Below are 19746 nucleotides of genomic sequence, written 5' to 3' on the forward strand. Positions count from 1 at the left end.
AAAAAATTACCTTATGCGGATAATCCTGATGGTTACCTTGCATTTCAGTATAGTGGGTATTCATGTTTAGCACTTTGATTATCATTGTAATTGTTCTTCTTACGATAACTTTTATTGTCAAGTGGATAGTTTTGTCTATGTATTGTTTTATCAACTTGGGCTATTTCTTGACTTCCTAGTTGTTTAAACAAGATTCTACATTCCTCTAAATATCCCTCTTTTTCACAAAATTAGCATTCCTTGCTATGGCCTTAATTTTTGCATTTGATACACCAAATCCTTTGTTTGATATTCATTTGCAATTTGAGGCTTTTTAAATAATTAATTTCCCTATTTATAGGGGTCGTCTTTTTGTCTAACTTCACCATATTTACCATGTCATATTGTTTTATGAGATTTTGGTAGGCAATAACAACTTTTTTTTAAGTCATCGAAATTTGTATAAGCTCTCTTTATTACATGTTCACGATAAATTTTCTTGAAGCTCTATATATATAAGCGTAGATGTATTTTGTCTGACACTAAGTCTTTATAATGTTTATAACACTTGTTGAATTGAGTTGTATATTCCTCAATTATTTCAGATTTTCCTTGATGAAATTTTTGTAGTTCATTATAGTTTTCTCCTAGGTTTGTTTCTATAAAAAAATCTTTAAAAAAAAACTTTGTCTGCTCATCAAATGTGTCAATCTTTTTAACATCATTGTCATAATACCAGTCTTTGGCTTTATTTTTACACATATAAAGGAAAAGATTCTTTTCCTGCCCATCTACTTGATTGAACTTGATTGCTTATATGTATTTCTTAATATGCAATTGTGGATCTTCTCCTTTAATCCCCAAAAAAGATGATATGTGATGATAGTGCCTATTGTTGTTTCTACAATTGCCATCGTGCTCATTGCAATTTGACAGAAAATGCTCTGTTTTACAATTAGTATAGGCAAAATAGGTGTTTAGTTCATAGAGGAATTTGAATCACTATTAAAGGGTAAAGGTTGTAAATTTAGCTTCCATCCTTTTATGGGGTATTTCTTGTTTTGTGTTTCATTACTCTCATATGAAGCAAAGGCATTTTTTATGTGCCGATACTGCTAAGGAGGAGTAGCATATAAAGTCACGTATTCTTGATGATCGTCAAAGTCATATTAGAATTTTTGATTTCCTCTTCATTGAGGTGTATTTAATATACTTTCAACTCAAACTTTTCTTTAGTTTGGTTGAGTAATGATTTAGTTTGTTATGAAGGGAGGTCCAAGAATTTCTCGAGTAACAAACATTGTTTTTCACAGCATATCTATCTTACTCAAGTGTTGTCCACCTTAAAAAAAAATTACTCCACAAAATTTTATTACCTATCAATCCAATTCAGAATTGGTTCAACATTTGTTAGCCCAATTATCAGTATGTGTATTTTTGCCTATGGGTGTCTAAGCTTTATTATGGACTATTAAAGTTCCTACAATAACGTCTTTGCCTAAGATTGCATAGAATTCTAGCAATTATCTAGTAGGTAGAATTTTACAAAGTTATAATACTTAGGATTTGCGTTTAGCTCGGATAAACAAATTATCTCTATCTAGGAAGAATCCTGGTACTATTTTCTTTTTGTATAAGTAACTCCATAGATATAAGTCTCGATTACACTATGTATCTACAAAATAATCTAGGTGTATTATCACACCTTCTTTGACAATAGTAAAGGTACCAAGAGTCACATTCCTGTATACCTTGAGTAAAATACTATCAAGTATTTCACTCAATAATTCGTTAAGCTATTTAAGTAATTTTGTTAAATCTATCATTCATTAACCTAGTTAGATATATAAGATAGATTAATTTTTACTTTCTTATACTTTTGCTTAGTCATACAGAGTGGGTATCAACCAACTTTCATTTGGGTTTATAAGCAAAATGTATCTTCTGACAGGTGTGATGGATCTTTAGTAAACATTCTTATTTTGTCTACCCCAATTCCCCCATTCAACTTCTATCAAGACAGTAAAAGGTTGTCAATCCTCAATCTTTCCACTTAGGTGCATAAGAGGTCTTTCCCTTTTTGTCCGTGTCTAGCGTGGTTAAGATTAATTCAGTGTAAAGTCTTTGGTATGTGATAGCCAATTCCAGAGTAGCTTGCCTGCTTTATAATGGGTCTTACCCTTTAACTTATAACTAATTGACCTTTATAACTATGGAAAGAGTAGCCTATTGTTCTTAGCAAATCTTGAGCAAACCTCTTTTAAATGGTTCAACACTAAGAACTAATTTGAATAGGGTGTGAAGATCAATTTGTGAAATTGTATTGTGGAATTAACACAAGAGTCAAATTGTCTAGCACATGATAGTTGTTTTAAATCCATTTGCTTGTGAAATGACTTTAGATAGTTTTTTAAATATGACATAGCTAATTCGTAAAAGACTTTACTTCAAATGTAAATAGAAATTGCTTTTTAAAATAAATTTCTCTCTAGCTTGTTCGCCAATGAGTGGTTATGGTCAATACAAATCTTTATTTAAATTTGTATGACAAATTTTTTGAGCTTTGCAATGTATTTCAAAAATTTTAGGAGTGTCTAAAGCTATTTCACCTTTTTAGACAAAACCATTTTTTAATATCTCTAAACTTATTTTAGCTCTTTAAATATCAAAGTGACGGTATAGTGTCTCCAAGATTGACACCTATGCTTAGTAGCAAACTCTACTACTCTCTATTCCGCGTTTATAGTGTGAAGCCTTTTGACTGCTTCGTCTGGCAAAAACTCAATTAGCACACAGGGTGATTTATATGTCCAAACGTAGACAAAAATTGAGCTACAACTTTTACTAGACTAGTTGTATAATTTTGCCTATATAAAAAATATTCACTATGTGAAAATTATCTCCTGTGAGGAGGTACGTACACCCATGGATTATGTCTTACAAAGGGTGGTTTACGCCTTGCAACGCCTAAACTGATGAATATTTCCCTTAACAATTTAGTGTTGCTCAACTAGTCTGAAAAGTGGATTTTCACGCCTATTCACTTGTATATTTGCTCTTTGTCTATATCTCACTTTACGGGATATAGGGCATGTTTCACGCAATTTCCCTTGATTCCTCCTTATGTGGCTAAATGTTATATGAGTGCTCTCAAAATTTATAAAAGAGTGATACTTTTCACATTAAGTAGTGTTTGCAAGCTCTCTATATATAATAAATGAGCCTTGATTAGTTCACCTATATGTACTAGGTGTAAAGTAGTTTAAACGGTTAAAGCGGTTCATGATAATAGTTTCTGAATTTTCAACTTATAAGTTTTATTTAAGTCTCATAAACTCTTGCAATATGCATAGGAAATTTAAACTCAGGACAAGTCTACTCTCAAACCATGTCTGAGTAATAGTTTAAGCTAAAGGACTTTAGATCAAAGCTTTAAGACAACACAATGTTCTAATTGTGATTTTGCCTCTATTGAAGCCTCGTAAAATTTGGGTGAATAATTCCCCAATTTGTTCTTCACTAAGACTGACTTTAACTCTCTTTAAGTTGGAGTTGAAGACAAAAGTTATAGGTGCCTAACTTTTTTACTTGTGTATGCATAGAAAAATTGTGATGCGCTACTGGAAAATGTGTCCTTTAAAAACCCAAGTGAAAACTTACTAAGAAGGAAAAAATTCTATAGTAATTGATTGTATTTTCCACATCAAACAAACTCCATTTTTTCTTCTTTTGGATTTTCTTAAAAAATTGCTAGTGAAAGAATTTAAACTTGAGTTTTTTGGCAATGTATATTGTATTTAATTTTAAACTCACCCCATGCTCTATGGCTTTAGTGATATTTGAAAAAATATCTTTTTTGTGGTATCTAAGCACTAAACCACAGCAATCACAAGAAGAGACTTTTCGTTCAATGTTGTTTAGGCTCAGGGCCTCTAAACTCACTAAAGTGATCTACTTGTGAATCCTAATGCTAGACATGTTTGGAATTCACAAGTAATTTTCTCCTGGTTATTTTTCAAGCCAAAAAGTGATGGCTTATCCCACTGTGATCGCCAAAAGTGAATAAGGTTTTTTTTGTCTATACTCATGTTCTTGCCCCTGCCTGTGAAATAGTGATAAAAAAACAAACACGAGAACATAGAAGAAGAAGAGGAAAGAAGAGAAAAAGATAGAAAATAATAGAACTCAATCTCAAACCCTAAAGGCGTGAGTAAAAATAAATATATATCACTTTTTTTACTTTATATTGCACAAACAATTATAAATATGAGAAAATATAGTTCATTCAATGCAAATGCATACAATAGTGAGTGGGGGTTGTTTTTCAGCATGTCTAAATGTTATTTATATATTATATGATTTTATAACCACTCATAACCACATCACACTTGTTTATAATGAGTATTGCATAAGTCAAGTCTTTTTTTTTTTGGATGCCTAAATTTAAGTGTAACTCCATTTCACTTAAGTTTTCTTTTTCTACTCTACTTGGGAAAATATATAAAATAAAACATTTACCTCTTCATCAAACACTATCAAAGTCTAAATTGATAATTCTAAGAAGAATACCATGTTATCTTCCATGGTATTTCCAAAATATATCTTCCATGGTATTTCCAAATTCACTTTGCTTAAGATTAAGCAAAGATTATTAAACTGCTAAAACACTGTCTGGTGAATTTAACATGATGAAAGTGTGCCTGGATCTAATCACATATCAAGCAGATGCTCTGCACAGAAAATCATGAAATAAATCAGACATAATAATTACTTCTCTAAACCACTAAGAGATGACTACGTTTGGGTGTCTAAAGCAATACTCACTCTTTGTTTCTTCCCTCCACTCAATCCACGTGAGAACCACTATCTCCAAGCCCCATCTCACTCTCAACCATCTCCATCTTTTGGCTGTGTGGTAGGCTGCCTCAAATAAGCAGAGTAAGTGATTGTCTCCAGAACAGTGAGCTTCCCAGCAAAACATTATCTTGATTTACATAAGCATCTGATAGAAAGCTTGAGAATCACTAAATCAAATGTTTATACACACCGCAGTCCCATGCCTCGTGTTTGTCTGGAGATTCCCATTGGATCCTTCTCGCCTCACAATCTACCTGTGATGAACGACAATGCAAGAATCTTAGTCTCAAACACATGATCAATCTTTAGAAAACTCTATCAACAGGCGCGTCAAGCAAGGTTTGAATTTCCCGATCCTGGTCCCATGATCTCAAGATTTAAAAGTCGACAAAACTAGCAGGAGGCCATTTCTTTTCAAACTTTCTATCCCATCCAGTCTTGCGTGGCTATGGCTTCTCAAGGTACGTCGTCTCCAAAGATCCATGTCCTCGCATTTCCCGTACCAGGCCAGGGACACATCACTCCGATGATGCATCTCTGCAAGAAGATCGCCGCTCGAGATGGATTCACCGTCTCGTTCGTCAATGTCGACAGCCTCCACGACGAGATGATCAAGCACTGGAGAGCTCCATCCAATACGGACCTCCGCCTCGTCTCAATCCCACTCTCCTGGAAAATCCCACACGGCCTGGATGCTTACACTCTCACTCACTCGGGTGAGTTCTTCAAGACCACCATCGAGATGATCCCATCTCTCGAGCACCTCGTCTCCAAACTCTCTCTCGAGATCTCGCCGGTCCGCTGCATCATCTCGGACTACTTCTTCTTCTGGACCCAGGACGTTGCTGATAAGTTTGGGATTCCAAGGATTGTTCTGTGGCCTGGATCCGCTGCCTGGACCACGATTGAGTATCACATACCCGAGCTCATCGCCGGAGGCCATGTCTTTCCCAGCTTGACCGAAGGTAACTCCACTTTCAATGGCATTCATGTTCGCCTCAAAACTTTGCAGCGAAGAAGCTTGTCGCGGATGAATCTATAGTGGACATTATCAAGGGACTGGGACCTCTTCATCAAGCCGACGTACCTCTCTACTTGCAAGCTGACGATCATCTCTGGGCGGAGTACTCCGTGCAGCGGGTCCCCTACATCCGCAAGGCCTCCTGCGTGCTCGTCAACTCCTTTTACGATCTGGAGCCGGAAGCTTCCGACTTCATGGCCGCCGAGCTCCGCAAAGGTGGCACGGAGTATCTCTCCGTCGGTCCCATGTTTCTCCTGGACGAGCAGACCTCCGAGATCGGACCAACCAACGTGGTGCTCAGGAACGAGGACGCCGAGTGCCTGCGGTGGCTCGACAAGCAGGAAAAGGCTTCCGTTCTCTACATATCTTTCGGCAGCATCGCGGTCGTGACTGTCGAACAGTTTGAGGAGCTTGCGGTGGGACTGGAAGCAATCGGAAAGCCTTTCTTGTGGGTGTTACGGCCAGAACTTCTCATTGGAAATCCGGTAGAGAAGTATAAGGAATTCTGCGAACGTACCTCCAAGCAGGGATTTACTGTGTCCTGGGCACCGCAGCTACGAGTTCTGAAACACCCCTCCATCGCTGCGCACCTCAGTCACTGCGGCTGGAACTCGGTGCTGGAAAGTATCAGCAATGGAGTGCCTCTCCTGTGTTGGCCTTGGGGAGCTGAGCAAAACACCAACGCAAAGCTGGTTATACACGACTGGAAGATTGGAGCTGGATTTGAAAGAGGGGCGAATGGATTGATCGGCAGAGGCGACATCGAAAAGACGCTGCGGGAGGTGATGGATGGGGAAAGAGGGAAGCAGATGAAAGACACTGTTGAGGTGCTGAAGTGCAAGGCAAGGAAAGCTGTTGAGAGTGGTGGTCGATCCGCTGCGAGCTTGGATGGATTTCTTAAAGGCCTCAGCAGCCAGTGATGCGATTATAAGTTATCACTGCAAGTGCTAGCGTGAGATGGCAAATATGTGAAAAACTTACGTGCCACGAATCTGTCAAGCTTGACAAAACATGAACATTTTCAGATTTAGAAACAACATGTTTGGAAGAATTTGATGTAATTTGTGAAGAGCAGGATTCTTAGTGAAGGCTGAAAAGGAGCAGCAGGAATAGTGCCACTGGTTATGACGATTACACTGCCTCTGACCCCTGCTTGTTCTATATAGAAAACTTCCTCATCAAGCACGTCATGCCGTCCTATGGTGAGTAAAGCCAGGAATTCTCTTCTGCATGTCCTGGAATTCTGTTTCAGGGAACACGCATGCCGAGGACAGCTACGTCCACCCGGATGGTGAAACTGGCCACGAGTTATGTCAAGGAGTCCCTTGGAGGAACCGAGATGGTGCTCTCTTCTTTTGCAACTCTGGAACCACTGGAGCTGTGAAAAAGCTTCACGAACCTTTGGGCTTGTCCAGCCATCGCAGCAATCGATGGCAGGAAGAGATGATGGTGGAATTATCTTAAGGAGTCTTATGTTGCAAACAAAAAACTGTTAGTGTCCATTAGAGTTTAAGGAGATGGCTGGCGTTCATAATGAGCATCACTCCAACATTCTTCCCCAAGGTTTCTTTCAATCTGTCAACTGCATAAACCAATAGGTTATTCTGACTCATGATGGATTGATTGACATGAAGTACCTGCTGCAAAATCCCAAGCACGCACATCATCCAAAGCTAACAGGAGTTTTAGGACACTAGCCATCGCTCGCCTTCTACACAAACACGGAGCATTAGCATGCTTTGATTTCGCAAGCTGGTTTGTTTAGTGTTGATTTTCTATTTTTCTTTCGCTGGAAAGGGAACTGACCTCTTTGTTGTTACCACTCCTCCACCTGTTCTCGACGGTGCGTGATCCTTGAGCTTGTAGAGCTTTTTGTTTATGCAAAGCAGGCCCGGCGTTCTGGGCCCTCCGACATACTTGTGTGAACTCAACACCACAGCATCGTATCCATCAGTCGCATGTCGATCTTAATGGATCCCTGTTGATCAAGTTCAACAAGTAAGCTTCTTTTCGTTCTGATCTCGTCTTCATACCAGCACTCTACCTCGAGGACCTCAAAAGTCGAGAAGACGCTGGAACAACACCTTCCATACTCCAGCGGATAAAACCCGGGATGGTCTCCACTGTCCAAGAAGAAATGGGATACCGTCTCATCGAGTCTAGAGAGCACAGCTTAATCACCACCGCGTTGAAAAGGTCGGAAAACAAAAAGATAGTGCTCGAGAGCACGCAAGTGAAACGAGCAGCGATCGTCTCGTTCCTCGTCCGGACCACTGATTCCAAAGATGAACTCCAGCTGCAAGCCCGGTTTGTAGCAAAGCTCCTCAACAATTTGTTTGGGAGGAGGTTGGTCATGTGCCGGTCCCTACAGCTACTCGCTTCTCAAAGTCAGTGATGATCTCTCCCTGAAATTTCGAGCAGCGAACCAAGAAGTGAGAACTAAAACAAGCTTTCTAAAGAGCTTTTCTAACGAGGAAAGAACTTCTTTGTCTCACAGGAATATAGCGGTGTCAAACCTGGATGGACGCGCTTGAACTTCGCATACTTCCTCTCCAAGAAAGAGTTCCATTTCTTGCTGTGCACCATAGAATAGAATTCGTGGCGGACTATGGCCAGCGCTTTCTCCCCCTCTATGAATCCAACCGGACACGGGAATGGGCCAAAATCCCACTTCTCCAGCAGTACAAGGAATACCTGGGCACCGCCATCGCAAAGCAGCTAGCACACAATCCAGGCCAGGCGAGGCTCTATATTCGTTTCGCAACCACCGTCTCTTCTCAATCCTACTCTCCTGAAAGATCCTTGGGTGAGTTTTACAAGACCACCACCGGGATGATCTGGAAATGGCTGTACCTTTTGGTAGCTTCAATTTTAAAAAATGAAGGACTGAATTTTATAATAAAAAGCATATTACCAAAAAGTCGCGCCAGAAGCTTATTGAGTCCGCTGTGAACAGTCCCAAAGCTCTCCAGCAGTATATGCCCCTCATAGTCAACAACATGAAAGCGTGCCTTGAGAGGTGGTCCGCTCAGGATACGATCGTTCTTCTTACCAAGATGAGAAGGGTAAACGATGTTTACTTCCTCCCGTTTCCTAGTTGACACGTTTTCTTCGATATGACAGTTCACGTTTCTAACTATCGACCACATTTTATATGCCAGCCCCGATGTGAATGATACTTTCCTCCTTGTACTACATTCTCAACCAAGGCATTCGTGCTCTCCACATCAACTTCCCCGGCACTGCCTACAACAAAGCCTTGAAGGTAAAAAGCCATAAGCGTTGTCCTACACAGCTTTGTGATGTTTTCCCATTCTCAGGCGCAGCGAAAGCTCATCAAGCTTATCCAGGACATGATCAACCAGTGAAGAGCTTCGGGGACGCTGCAAGGAACAAACATTCTTTCATTGCTCATGGATCAGCTGGATGACAGGGGAGAGACGCTCAAATCATCGACGTACTCATGTACGTGAACGCTGCATGTCCACACCACAACCGAATCAGTCAATGAAGTGCTACCAGTTGGGCCAGATTTAACAATGGGGGGATTTGCTGTCATGCAAAGGAAGATTACTTGGAAAGCTTGAAAGTTTCAAGAGAGCAACTACTTGGGGGTAAGCCTTTGTCAAATGACACCTGCCCTTGCTATTATAGAATACGCACCACTTGAAATGTACGAGGAAGAGAATTTTGCCAAACGCTTTGCCTGAACACGTAGCTCCATCTCTGCATCCTGCAAATAGCAGGCAGTCCTCACGTCCACAAAACTTCCGTAGACAATATCGTGTACAGCCGCCACTCAGACGACAAGCCATCCGAGCACGTAGTGGATTCCAGCTTGCTGGAGCTAGCTGGCTCCCTCAGATAGGCGTTGCAGATCATGGGAGATGGGTCGACGGGCCTCTTTGGGCCTTCCGGCAGAGATCCAGACAGTTCTCGAGCGGCTGGCCGGAGAGGAGATTGAAAAAACAACGTTCTGGTGCTTACTGTCTGATATGCACAACAAAATAACAAAGGGACAGCTGAATAAGAAGTGCCCTCATCTTGCAAAATTTATGTGGAAGGACTCATTCCAGACCGGGCTCTTTGGCGAGATTTCAATCATGAATCAGAGTTCTACTAAAAAAAGTACAAGGCAAGACAAGTGGAACTCTCAAGCACATAAAGCCTGATGTTACTTATAGTTCATCTAGTTTCCATCCAATTATGAAAGTGATAAACAGCCTGTCCTATTCACACTTTTTTTGCTCATAAATAATCTAAAATTCCATGTGCATATTAAAGACAAAACATATTCTATTGTTAAAACAAAAGCTCATGCTTCTTGACGAGACCTTGTAAACAGTTGAATGAAGTTGTACCACTCTCAGAAGCCAAAGTCCTAGAGCTAGCACAATCTGCAAAAACTTCTTTGCCTCTCACCTTCATTGCCAAACATAGTAGACAACCTTTCTTTTCAAACTATCACAGGGGTTTAATTTTGAAGGCCCGATTTACCACAAACCCTAAAATACTATAACCCAAAATGCATCAATTCAAACAAAAGTTTGAGCGGGAAAAAGTCAAGACCTCCTGGGGCATGGGATTGCCTGGAGAGGGACGAGCTTTGGCATGGCGAGCCCAAATTTCTCCCTCATATCGATCTCTCCCACTTTCTCCCAATCGAATCCTTGCAGCAGCCTCGCCAGCACGCACTGCACCATCCGGAGTCCCATCCCCATCCCTGGGCAGATCCTCCGCCCGGATCCAAACGGGATGAGCTCGAAATTCTGGCCCCTCACATCCACACCCTTCTTCGCGCCCTCCTCGAATCGCTCCGGCCAGAAATCCAGCGCCCTCTCCCACGAATTGGCATCCCTGGAGATCGCGTAGACATTGACGAGCAGCCGAGCGCCCTGTGCGATCCGGTAACCGGCGCTCGACACACAGGGCATGGTGGATTCGTAGAGGATCACTGGCGATGGCGGATGCAATCGCAGCGTCTCCTTGACGATGGCGTGCAGGAAATTCAGCCCCGGGAGATCGCTCTCCTCCACAACCCTGTCGCGCCCCACCACGGCGTCGATCTCGCGCTGCGCCCGGCGCATTGCGGCGGGGTGCCGGAGGAGCTCCGCCATCGCCCATTCGCAGGTGACCCACGCGGTGTCGCTCCCGGCCCCGATCACATCCTGCGTGCCACGAAGGGAGCGAGGAATGAGCGTGGCAAAGAGCTAAGAACCCTAAAATCCCCGAGAATTAGGGTTCTTGAGAAATACCTGGATGACGGCTTTAATGGTATCGTCGGTCAGCGCATTCTTCTCCTGCGATGCGAGGAGAACGTCCAGGAGATCCTCCACGCCGCCGGCGCCGGCGCCGCCACGCCATTGATACTGCCGCTTCCTGTCGATCAGCGACTGAAAGAACGCATCCTGGAGCGCGTGGAGCTTCCGGGCCCGGCGGCCATAGCCCTGGAGATCCATCCACCGCAAAGAGGGCAAGTAATCGCCCACATTGAGCGCGCCGATCATCTCCACCGCGTGCTCGATCGTCTCCTTGACACGCCGCTCGAACCGCGAGAGCTGCTTCTTCTTCCCGCCGAATTCCTGGCTGGTGGCCATGCGCAGGATGCTGTAGAGCGTGATGTCGGACAGAACCGCGCGGAGATCCACGACGCTGGACGCTCTCGCCGCCTCCTCCACCGTCGCAAGCGCCGAGGAGATCTCCTCCTTGCGCACGCGCTCGAAGGAATCCACTCTCTTGCCACTGAAGAGCTCGAGGCTACAAACCTTGCGGAGATGGCGCCAGTGATCGCCGTAAGGCGCCCACATGATATCCGCGAAGTTGTACGTGAGCTCGCGCGCCACTGCGTACCTGGGCCGCGATGCAAACACGAGATCGTGAGTGTGGAGGAATTCCCTCGCCGCCTCGGCGCTCGAGGCCACGAAAGTTGGAACGCAGCCCAGGCGCAAGAACATGAGAGGGCCGTGGCGCTTGGAGAGATCCAAGAGCGCTTGGTGTGGAGGGCGCCCCAGGAGCTGGTGGAGGTTTCCAATCACTGGCAGTGGACGCGGGCCGGGCGGCGTGTGATCTTGCTGGTGGCGATCATCACGGAAGAAGAGCTTTCCCAGAGTTTTCTTCCAGATCGCGACGAGGAGACTCCAGAGAAGGGAGAGCGCTGCGGTGGAGGAGGCTTGCGCGGCCATGCAAATGGATTGAAAGCTCGGAGGAAAGAAGAAGATAGCCTCGATCGAACAGGGGAGAGAGCGCGATACCAGGATGGCGATCAAACTTACTGAAACATTTGACAGCCCTCTCTGAATGGATTGAAAGCTCAGAAGATATCGATTCACAGGGGATAGAGCGCGCCCAAATTTTTACCAGGATCAAATCAAGCACAGGGAAAAAGATCAAACTTACTAGAGAAACGTTTTGACAGCCCTCTCTCAAGCCCTCTCTCAGCTCTTCCTGGAAGAGCTCTAGAACGTTTGAGAGCTCTCAAACCTTATCAAGTACTCCAAGACCTGACACGCTTGAAAGGAATGGACGACAGATCTAGCATCGCATGTCAAAGAAACAAAAGAAGAGCGTCAGAACAATGTGTGTCACTGTGTGTGTATTTAACCACAGGGAAGCTTTAAAGAGCCCCCTTGCCAGGCGCCATAGAGTTTGCGCTTCACAGAGGGAACCGATTCGATTCTCTTGAATCTCCGGGGATTCTTCTTGGTTTTTCCAGTTTGCTCACGCGCTTAAATGCTTGGCCCATCCTTTGACGACTACCTCCGCAGGAGCCATCGTTTTCTGGAAGCTTTCTCGCTTGAAGAGAGCCTGCAACGAGTAAAAGAGAGACACGACTGTGAGTGACGATAATTACACTGGGAAAAAGGAATATTTTTTCTTCTGTGCGTTTTACCTCCATGTAAGAGTTGAGATTCGTGAGATTTTGTGGCACTGACCACTGCTTGTAATGGCCCAGCGCGATTTTAAGGTGGTAGAGCTTGGGGGCGAGGCTGAGATCCACAGCGGAGATGTTTGATCCATTCACGAATGGTCCCTGCCACCAACAAAAAAGCCAGGACTTTTTGTTCCTGGAGAACGAGAGGAATAGCAAAAGAACTTACATTCTTGGCGAGATACTCATCCAGCGTCTTTAGCTCTTCCAGGAGAGCAGCCTCGGAGCCATCGCTCGGATCCTTGCTCTTGAGGAATTTCACGAAGGACGAGAAGATCTTCGAGCCACTGAAAGTTTGAGCAAGCAAATCAAAGGCCATCTCGACAACAAGGAAGAAAGAAAAAGACGAGGAAACTTACACGCTTGACTTTTCAGGTGGTGTAACCAGAGAAGGTGACGGGAACTTTGTCTCGATGAGCTGCGTGATAACGTCCGAATCCGCGACCCATTTTCCATCGTCCTTGACCACTGGAACTTTACCTTCTGGATTTGCTTCCAAAAACCTGGAAAATTCACCATGTCCCAACAAGGAAAATAAAAGAAACAAATAGAAAACCATGCGGGCTTGTTCTCCATATCCACGAATTTGGAGTTATAAGGAATCCCTTTCTCCTCCAGAGTGAGTAGCACTCGCTGAGAAAATGGACCTGGATTGACAAAAGAAAAAAGAGATGAAAAAAAGCAATGTAAGATAGATGATATACTCACAATCGCCAAGCCGGGATGGATCGCCATTCGCGGCTTTCACCAAAACCTCCACAGCCTCAGTGGTAGCCACAGCCATGGCGCAAAATCTAGCAGGATGCTGAGCTACGTGCGAAGAAAATGCCTGTGTGGATAGATGGGAAGAGCTGCGGCCGAGAGATTTATAGCAGCGGCAACCACTTCTTCTCAGATACCCTAGACGATCAAAAGTAGCTCCTTCCTTGAGCCCTAGGACCAGTAACTTTGATAAGGGTAGGGCTAAAGCCATACTTTCCTTTTCGCCCACACGAACTTTACTTTCATAAGGTATGCCTGAATGAATGCAGACCTTTTTCATTATAAGGTTTTTTATAATGACAGATTAAAGTACATTAATTTATGATGGCAGTTTTTGGGGTTGGCCACAACAAAACATTATACAAACATATGTGTATAGCAAATAATTTGTGATAGTAGTTTTAGGGGGAGGCATACCTTGGGTGGTGGTTTGGCAAACTTGCAAAATATATATTAAAAAAAGACAAGTGTGCTTTAAATTATATAATATATATTTGTGAAATAATATTTTATACACAGCTTTTTTTTTATGCATGAGCATGCATTGGTGCATGATATGTATGCATGCAAAATCCACTTTAGACATATGCAATTTTTTGTGTTGCATAAATTTCAACTCTATATCAATAAAGTTTGGACTTTGGGTTTAATGTTTTTCAATGCATGAGCTAAATTTTGAGTGTTTTATGGATGTCATAGGCTGAATTTGCCATTGCTGTGTATTTAAAACACTCTTTATGGTGAGTGTAAAGGAAAGCACTTTGTGAGTGAATTGGTTTTGGAACAAGTGAAATTTTGGCATAGGTGAGGATTAAATATAAAATAAAGAATCTTGCCTCCTTATTTGGAGTGGACTAGTGTACCTTGTATTAGTATCTCAAGATAATAGGTTGGGAAAGATTTTATCCCCTCAAGAGTGTTATTGCAATTAAAACACTTTTGGAAGTGCTTCTCCCCCACTACAAAAACTTGATAAGGTGGGGGATTATATATGTTAATAGCGATGTAATATATAGAGTGAGCCAAGAAGTGGTAAGAGCTACATTACGTCATGTTTGTCTGGAACAAATTTTACGAAGGAAATTGGAGTCAATTTTTCATGTGTGTTTCCATGTGGAGTCATCTATAGAGCTTTAATGTATTTAAAATAAGTTTCTCTTGCTATATTGAATTCATGGTTTTGTCGCAAACAACATATTACAAGCTAAAGTCTTGGGCTATCTATTATATAGAATCATTATTGCCAGTAAGTGTTTAAAAAGTGTCTAAATAATACTACACTAGTTTATATGTTTATCAGTGTAGAGAGTTATTATATTGTAAACTCTGAAATTTAAACTTCCCAAGAGGTCACCTAACATAGTACTATTCAAACCCAAAAATATTTAACCCCAAGTATCCCAAAACCTTTAATCAATTGATAAAGGTGGTGCACTCTTATTTCTTTCTCTTTATTTTTAAATCCTATGGATAATTTCTCAAATCATTCTATTTGGTTGTTTACATATATCACAAGTATATTTATGTTAAAGAACACTACCATAGGGTAATTTTACAATTTAGTTGACCAAAATGCATGCAAGGCAATTAGGCAAGAGTTCAATGGAATAAAGATGGATATAATGAATGTGTGGGAAGGCTATAATATAGTATTTTTGAATGGTTTCTCAATTCACAATTAGGTGAAAACTATGCCTTTTAATATAATATCCATGCCACTCTCACAAAGAGGCATGGATATTGCTTTACACATATTTCAACAAAATTATTTTAACCAAAAGACCAAAGGGCAAGGTGGTGACAAGGTTTTATTTTACAACTTTTAACACATGTTCAATGTAGTATAGTCACACTTTTGACAAATGACAATGTTTATAGTAGAGGTGGCTTAGTATTTCAAAATGATGATTCTGACTATAGAGTGTCATCACCTGATTAACATGAGGGATAACTGGCATGTTTATATCTTGCTTGAGGCCCTTTATGCCAAATTTACCCAACAGCTTCACAAACACATAAACATTTGAAATTTGTATATAGTGCACACTCTAAAAAACAAGGCATGGATATTGCCTTACATATGTTTTAGTAAGATTATTTTAACTGAAAGACCAAAGGGCAAGATAGTGATAAGGTTTTATTTTACAACTTCTAATACATATTCGTAGTATAGTTACACCTCTAACCTCAAAAGGCATTGTCAAACTAAACAATAACAAAAGTGTACCAAAATCGCTCCAGTCACTTGATGGTTTGTTTTTTTCCAAGAGTTAATAGGCCTCCACAATCACACATATGAAAGCAATGTGGAAGGCCTTGAGTTCAACCACCAAGTTATGATACACCTTTCACTCATGCTAAAAGTTGGACATTTCTTAGGCCATAATATATTATATAAAGAAAATAATATTAGTCTTTTGTATGTTATTATATTTATCAAAATTGCTATCACATAAACTTTATAACTTATAAAATGTTTTTGCAAAAATCCCCACCTAGACTCTACCGAACAATATTTACTCTATTCAATACTATGTTTTCCCCAAAACACTCTAACACTCATTGTATAAACCACTCAACACTCATCAAAGAGAGGCAATTGTTCTATTTTATATCTTAATTTGTGTGTAAATTACTCTATATCACGATATTGGTCCCCAACCTTTAAACTTGAGGAGCAAGTTGCCACCTTGAAAAGGTGTGGCTCCACATCTATTGGTCGCAATGATTGGCCATACTCATATTGAAAGACTTGGATAGTAATTTACTACCCAACACCAAGGAATTCCATCTCTGTTGCAAAGTGATAAAGCATGCTCAATTTCATGGTTGTCATTAACATATTGCAGCCTTAAAGAATGCCCTCACCTCCATAAGAACCTCCCAGATGCAATCACACAACCACTCCTAATTGGTAAAATGTCTATCTCTACCATCAAATGTCTCCAATAAATGTTTCAAATATATATTTGACAAGTTTGGGTTATTTCACATATCAAAATTTTGAGTCAAATACATTTGTAATATTTTATCAAAAGCATGAGAACCCATAAGAATAAAATTATTTATAGTCATGGGGACAATGAGATGATTCTATTGAGTTTTTGACCCCAAGGTCCTTTCTTCAAGAATAGAAGGGATAGAAGAGAAGAATCTAGGTCTCTGTCAAGCATGAGTGCAACAGTGTGGATCCTCCAATGGCATCTCCACAGCACACTCCCATAAAAAATCACATAGACAGAGGTGCTCTGTCCTAATCTTTGGCATGATTGTTAGCTAGAGCGTTTCTCCTTGAGCAGCTCATCTAGCTCACCACACTATCATCAACATGTCCTTGGAAAATCACCACCTTTCCCATAAAAAGTTTATCTACCACCTCCACTTGTACCTTGATTTTGTATTTGGTACTTGTTGGGGAGAGTCTAGAGCAGTAGAGCCATCCTTGGAGCCACCAGGAAGAGTGCTCCTCATCCATTGTCTTGATCTGCACCCAATAATCAAGATGTATAGTAAATTTAAAAAGTAAGATTATTAGAATTCATCTTAGCCTTTAATTATGCTATAAATTCTATTCCCAACAATCAAAAGTAATATTCTGGGAATATTTTAAGCACTCCCAGTATTCTAACCTGCTTTATAGTGCATGTTTTCCTAATAGAAGAAAGTATGCAAGTTGACAATGCAATCAGTACACAAAAAAATTTATGGTTTGCTGATAAACTTGCTGGATTGATTTTATTGGTGTTTTTCAAGACTGAAGGCCCAGTGTCACAAGTCCTAGTGGCATCCCATTTTCCCTTATGCAGCATGCATGTTTGTAGGCCCTAAGTCCTAATTAAGCTCCATAACTTGCTAGGCACCCATAAGGCTCATCTATGTTCCGCATAATTTAGAAAGCTAGAGTGAGCCAACAAGTTGACAATGCAGCAGATTTGAATATGGCAAATTTAAAATGGAGCAACTCCCATGCTTCTACCATCCAAGTAGCAGCAAGTTTTGTTATAAAGTTTTTGTTTATACCTTTACCACAAACAGTTGGATAATATATTATAAAGCAACATATCAGTGGATCTATATAATCCTGTGGTATGTGACATAAATTTATTATGAAATGCCTAATGTTTTGAACTTGATATAAATATTGTATTACTTATGAGTTTTGGAATGGTGAATATGTACAATGGTGACATCCTTGGACTAAGACCAAGCAGAAGTAGCATGTAAAATATTTAAAACACAATAGTAAAATAAAATATTATGGAGGATTTAGATATCTTAAATTCAAGATCAATCTCTAGAAAATCTGAGCACCACCAAGTTAGTCAAAATTACTAATTATTAACATTAAAGGATTCTAGTCATGATCTTGTTCACTATAATTGTCAAGAAGCTTATCACATAAAAAGTTTAACACACAAATCCAAAAGTGACAAATATATATCATTAATATTTGAGACTTAGGAATCAAAATTAAAATAAAAGTGTGTTCTTTGATTGGTCCAAAATTTAATTGTACTTTGAATTAATTATATTCAGTCACAAGAAACCCATGCAGTTCTTAACTAATTATAAACATTCACTATGTATAGAGCATTCTCATCACAGTAAAATAATATACATAGCATAAGTATGTATGATCATATTATTTAAAACCATTATGTATGTATGAAAAACATAGTATAAGATACCAACTTGAAGCATAAACTACCAATGCAAGATCAGCTACTCTTATGAAAATAATTTGATGTGCTATGCAGCAACATTTGGTTTTCTTTTGATTTTTATGAATTTATAATAAAAATAAAATTTTAATAAATATTTAAGAATAAAAATATAAAGAGAATATTAAAAAGAAATAATGTGTTGATTGAAAAACTTTAATAGTAACCACCACTTGATTCAACAACCTTGCATTTCCATTTCGGGATTTTCCATATAGCCAAAAAAGAAATCTGGCTCAAGAGACCATATTGCGCTTCTCCATTCTTTAAAATATCTTCTTGACTTCCACATTAGGAGCAATGCCTCTTGCATCATGTTAGTGATGATCAAGTGGGATAGCTCCTTGCCTAGGATAGTAAATTGAGTTTGCATCATGGAAATGGTGAAAAAATACAACACATAAACACTAACTCAAGCTTTAGGGAAGAATTCCATCGCTACCTATGAAGAACTCAAATAGCAGGGTGTGAGATTGAGCAAAAAGAGCATTTTTTACCAATGTTGACTATGGACCCTTGAGCCATTAAAATCACTTCCAATTGCACACTTATGATTGGCGCCATCATGCCATTACCTAGATGAAGAAACAAAGCATAAGCTTCAGAGGTAGAAGAAGAGTGAGCTTGCCAAGCTGGATCCTAATGCTAATGTCACTACCAAGGTCATTGGATTGCACATACCATTCTCTTTAGCCTTACCCACTCTTCTCCATGGTGCTGCCAATGACAATTAGAAAGCTACTCAAATTTAATTTAAAATAATGGTCTGTAAGGCAGAATATTAACATTTAAATTTGATTAAAAACTTAGAGAAAATTTTAACCTAGATTGAGGATTATTCTATATCTGAAGTCCAAACGGCTTAGTTCTTAATGTTTTATGATACATAAAATATAAGAATATGTATAAAAAAACATTAAGTACTAAGCTGTTACAATAATTCTGTATTATAGATTTGCATTTTCATAAAATTTTTGATATTTAAAATAAGTTATTAAAAGCCCAAATAACATTATCATTGTAAGAAATGAAAAATAAATTTTATATTCTTATAGTTTCAAAACACAGCCAATACCTTTATTAAATGTCTTTGTTGGCCATAAGATCTCCTTTCCTCCATATATTAAGTTGCAATCAATATCTAATTATGTGAAGGTAGATTCATGGAGAAGTGAACTTTGAATAAAGGTAGAGAGAGTGTTTTGTTTTTAATCATACTGTAACTTGAGTACAACTTCTATGATTATAGTTTATGCATAATAATTGATGATAGTTTTATCCAAAATAGCTAAGTGTGGTCTTGAATAATTTAAGACTGGAGAGCTATGAATTTTAGTATTTAAATTTTGGTAATAATAATGTCATTATATTTTGATGCAATTCATATTAAATACAAGTTTAAGTATTTATTATAATTTTATAAAAATATTAAATCAAATATATAGCCATTATATCTATAGGTTTAATATTAAATCTGA

The 19746-nt window shown here is 40.0% G+C and overlaps 4 protein-coding genes across 4 annotated transcripts; 1 reads left to right on the forward strand and 3 right to left on the reverse strand.

Moving 5' to 3' along the window:
* Nucleotides 1–5273: 5273 nt before the first annotated feature.
* Nucleotides 5274–6918, forward strand: LOC9637088 (UDP-glycosyltransferase 85A2). Its single transcript, XM_024662160.1, has 2 exons — nucleotides 5274–5801; nucleotides 5849–6918. Exons 1-2 carry the CDS (start codon nucleotides 5285–5287, stop codon nucleotides 6775–6777), a joined length of 1446 nt encoding a protein of 481 aa, XP_024517928.1. The 5' UTR covers nucleotides 5274–5284; the 3' UTR covers nucleotides 6778–6918.
* Nucleotides 6919–7359: 441 nt separating this feature from the next.
* On the reverse strand, nucleotides 7360–8212 carry LOC112341655. Its single transcript, XM_024662194.1, has 4 exons — nucleotides 7942–8212; nucleotides 7664–7823; nucleotides 7495–7568; nucleotides 7360–7439 (listed from the first exon to the last, which is right to left on the reverse strand). Exons 1-4 carry the CDS (start codon nucleotides 8210–8212, stop codon nucleotides 7360–7362), a joined length of 585 nt encoding a protein of 194 aa, XP_024517962.1.
* A 2090-nt stretch (nucleotides 8213–10302) lies between these two features.
* Nucleotides 10303–12102, reverse strand: LOC9637090 (cytochrome P450 71A1). Its single transcript, XM_002988399.2, has 2 exons — nucleotides 11113–12102; nucleotides 10303–11025 (listed from the first exon to the last, which is right to left on the reverse strand). Exons 1-2 carry the CDS (start codon nucleotides 12037–12039, stop codon nucleotides 10420–10422), a joined length of 1533 nt encoding a protein of 510 aa, XP_002988445.1. The 5' UTR covers nucleotides 12040–12102; the 3' UTR covers nucleotides 10303–10419.
* A 317-nt stretch (nucleotides 12103–12419) lies between these two features.
* Nucleotides 12420–13786, reverse strand: LOC9637575 (probable glutathione S-transferase DHAR1, cytosolic). The gene is made up of 6 exons (XM_002988400.2): nucleotides 13494–13786; nucleotides 13342–13432; nucleotides 13145–13288; nucleotides 12955–13072; nucleotides 12747–12887; nucleotides 12420–12661 (listed from the first exon to the last, which is right to left on the reverse strand). Exons 1-6 carry the CDS (start codon nucleotides 13756–13758, stop codon nucleotides 12575–12577), a joined length of 846 nt encoding a protein of 281 aa, XP_002988446.2. The 5' UTR covers nucleotides 13759–13786; the 3' UTR covers nucleotides 12420–12574.
* Nucleotides 13787–19746: the final 5960 nt, after the last annotated feature.

Source organism: Selaginella moellendorffii, unplaced genomic scaffold, assembly GCF_000143415.4.
Source record: "Selaginella moellendorffii unplaced genomic scaffold, v1.0 SELMOscaffold_88, whole genome shotgun sequence".
In the NCBI taxonomy this organism is placed as follows: domain Eukaryota; kingdom Viridiplantae; phylum Streptophyta; class Lycopodiopsida; order Selaginellales; family Selaginellaceae; genus Selaginella; species Selaginella moellendorffii.

Bases quoted from the DNA above. Each gene is read 5' to 3' on its own strand.
- LOC9637575 (XM_002988400.2), bottom strand. From the start codon at position 13,758: ATGGCTTTAGCCCTACCCTTATCAAAGTTACTGGTCCTAGGGCTCAAG. The intron at 13,289-13,341 runs GTTTTCTATTTG...TGAATTTTCCAG, and splicing joins ATGGAGAACAAGCCCGCATG to GTTTTTGGAAGCAAATCCAG. The intron at 13,073-13,144 runs GTAAGTTTCCTC...TCAAACTTTCAG, and splicing joins CCACCTGAAAAGTCAAGCGT to TGGCTCGAAGATCTTCTCGT.
- LOC9637088 (XM_024662160.1), top strand. From the start codon at position 5,285: ATGGCTTCTCAAGGTACGTCGTCTCCAAAGATCCATGTCCTCGCATTT. The intron at 5,802-5,848 runs GTAACTCCACTT...AAAACTTTGCAG, and splicing joins CTTTCCCAGCTTGACCGAAG to CGAAGAAGCTTGTCGCGGAT.
- LOC9637090 (XM_002988399.2), bottom strand. From the start codon at position 12,039: ATGGCCGCGCAAGCCTCCTCCACCGCAGCGCTCTCCCTTCTCTGGAGT. The intron at 11,026-11,112 runs GTATTTCTCAAG...CGTGGCACGCAG, and splicing joins CCATTAAAGCCGTCATCCAG to GATGTGATCGGGGCCGGGAG.
- LOC112341655 (XM_024662194.1), bottom strand. From the start codon at position 8,212: ATGACCAACCTCCTCCCAAACAAATTGTTGAGGAGCTTTGCTACAAAC. The intron at 7,824-7,941 runs GTGTTGTTCCAG...GGATCCATTAAG, and splicing joins TATCCGCTGGAGTATGGAAG to ATCGACATGCGACTGATGGA. The intron at 7,569-7,663 runs GTCAGTTCCCTT...GTGTTTGTGTAG, and splicing joins GGAGTGGTAACAACAAAGAG to AAGGCGAGCGATGGCTAGTG.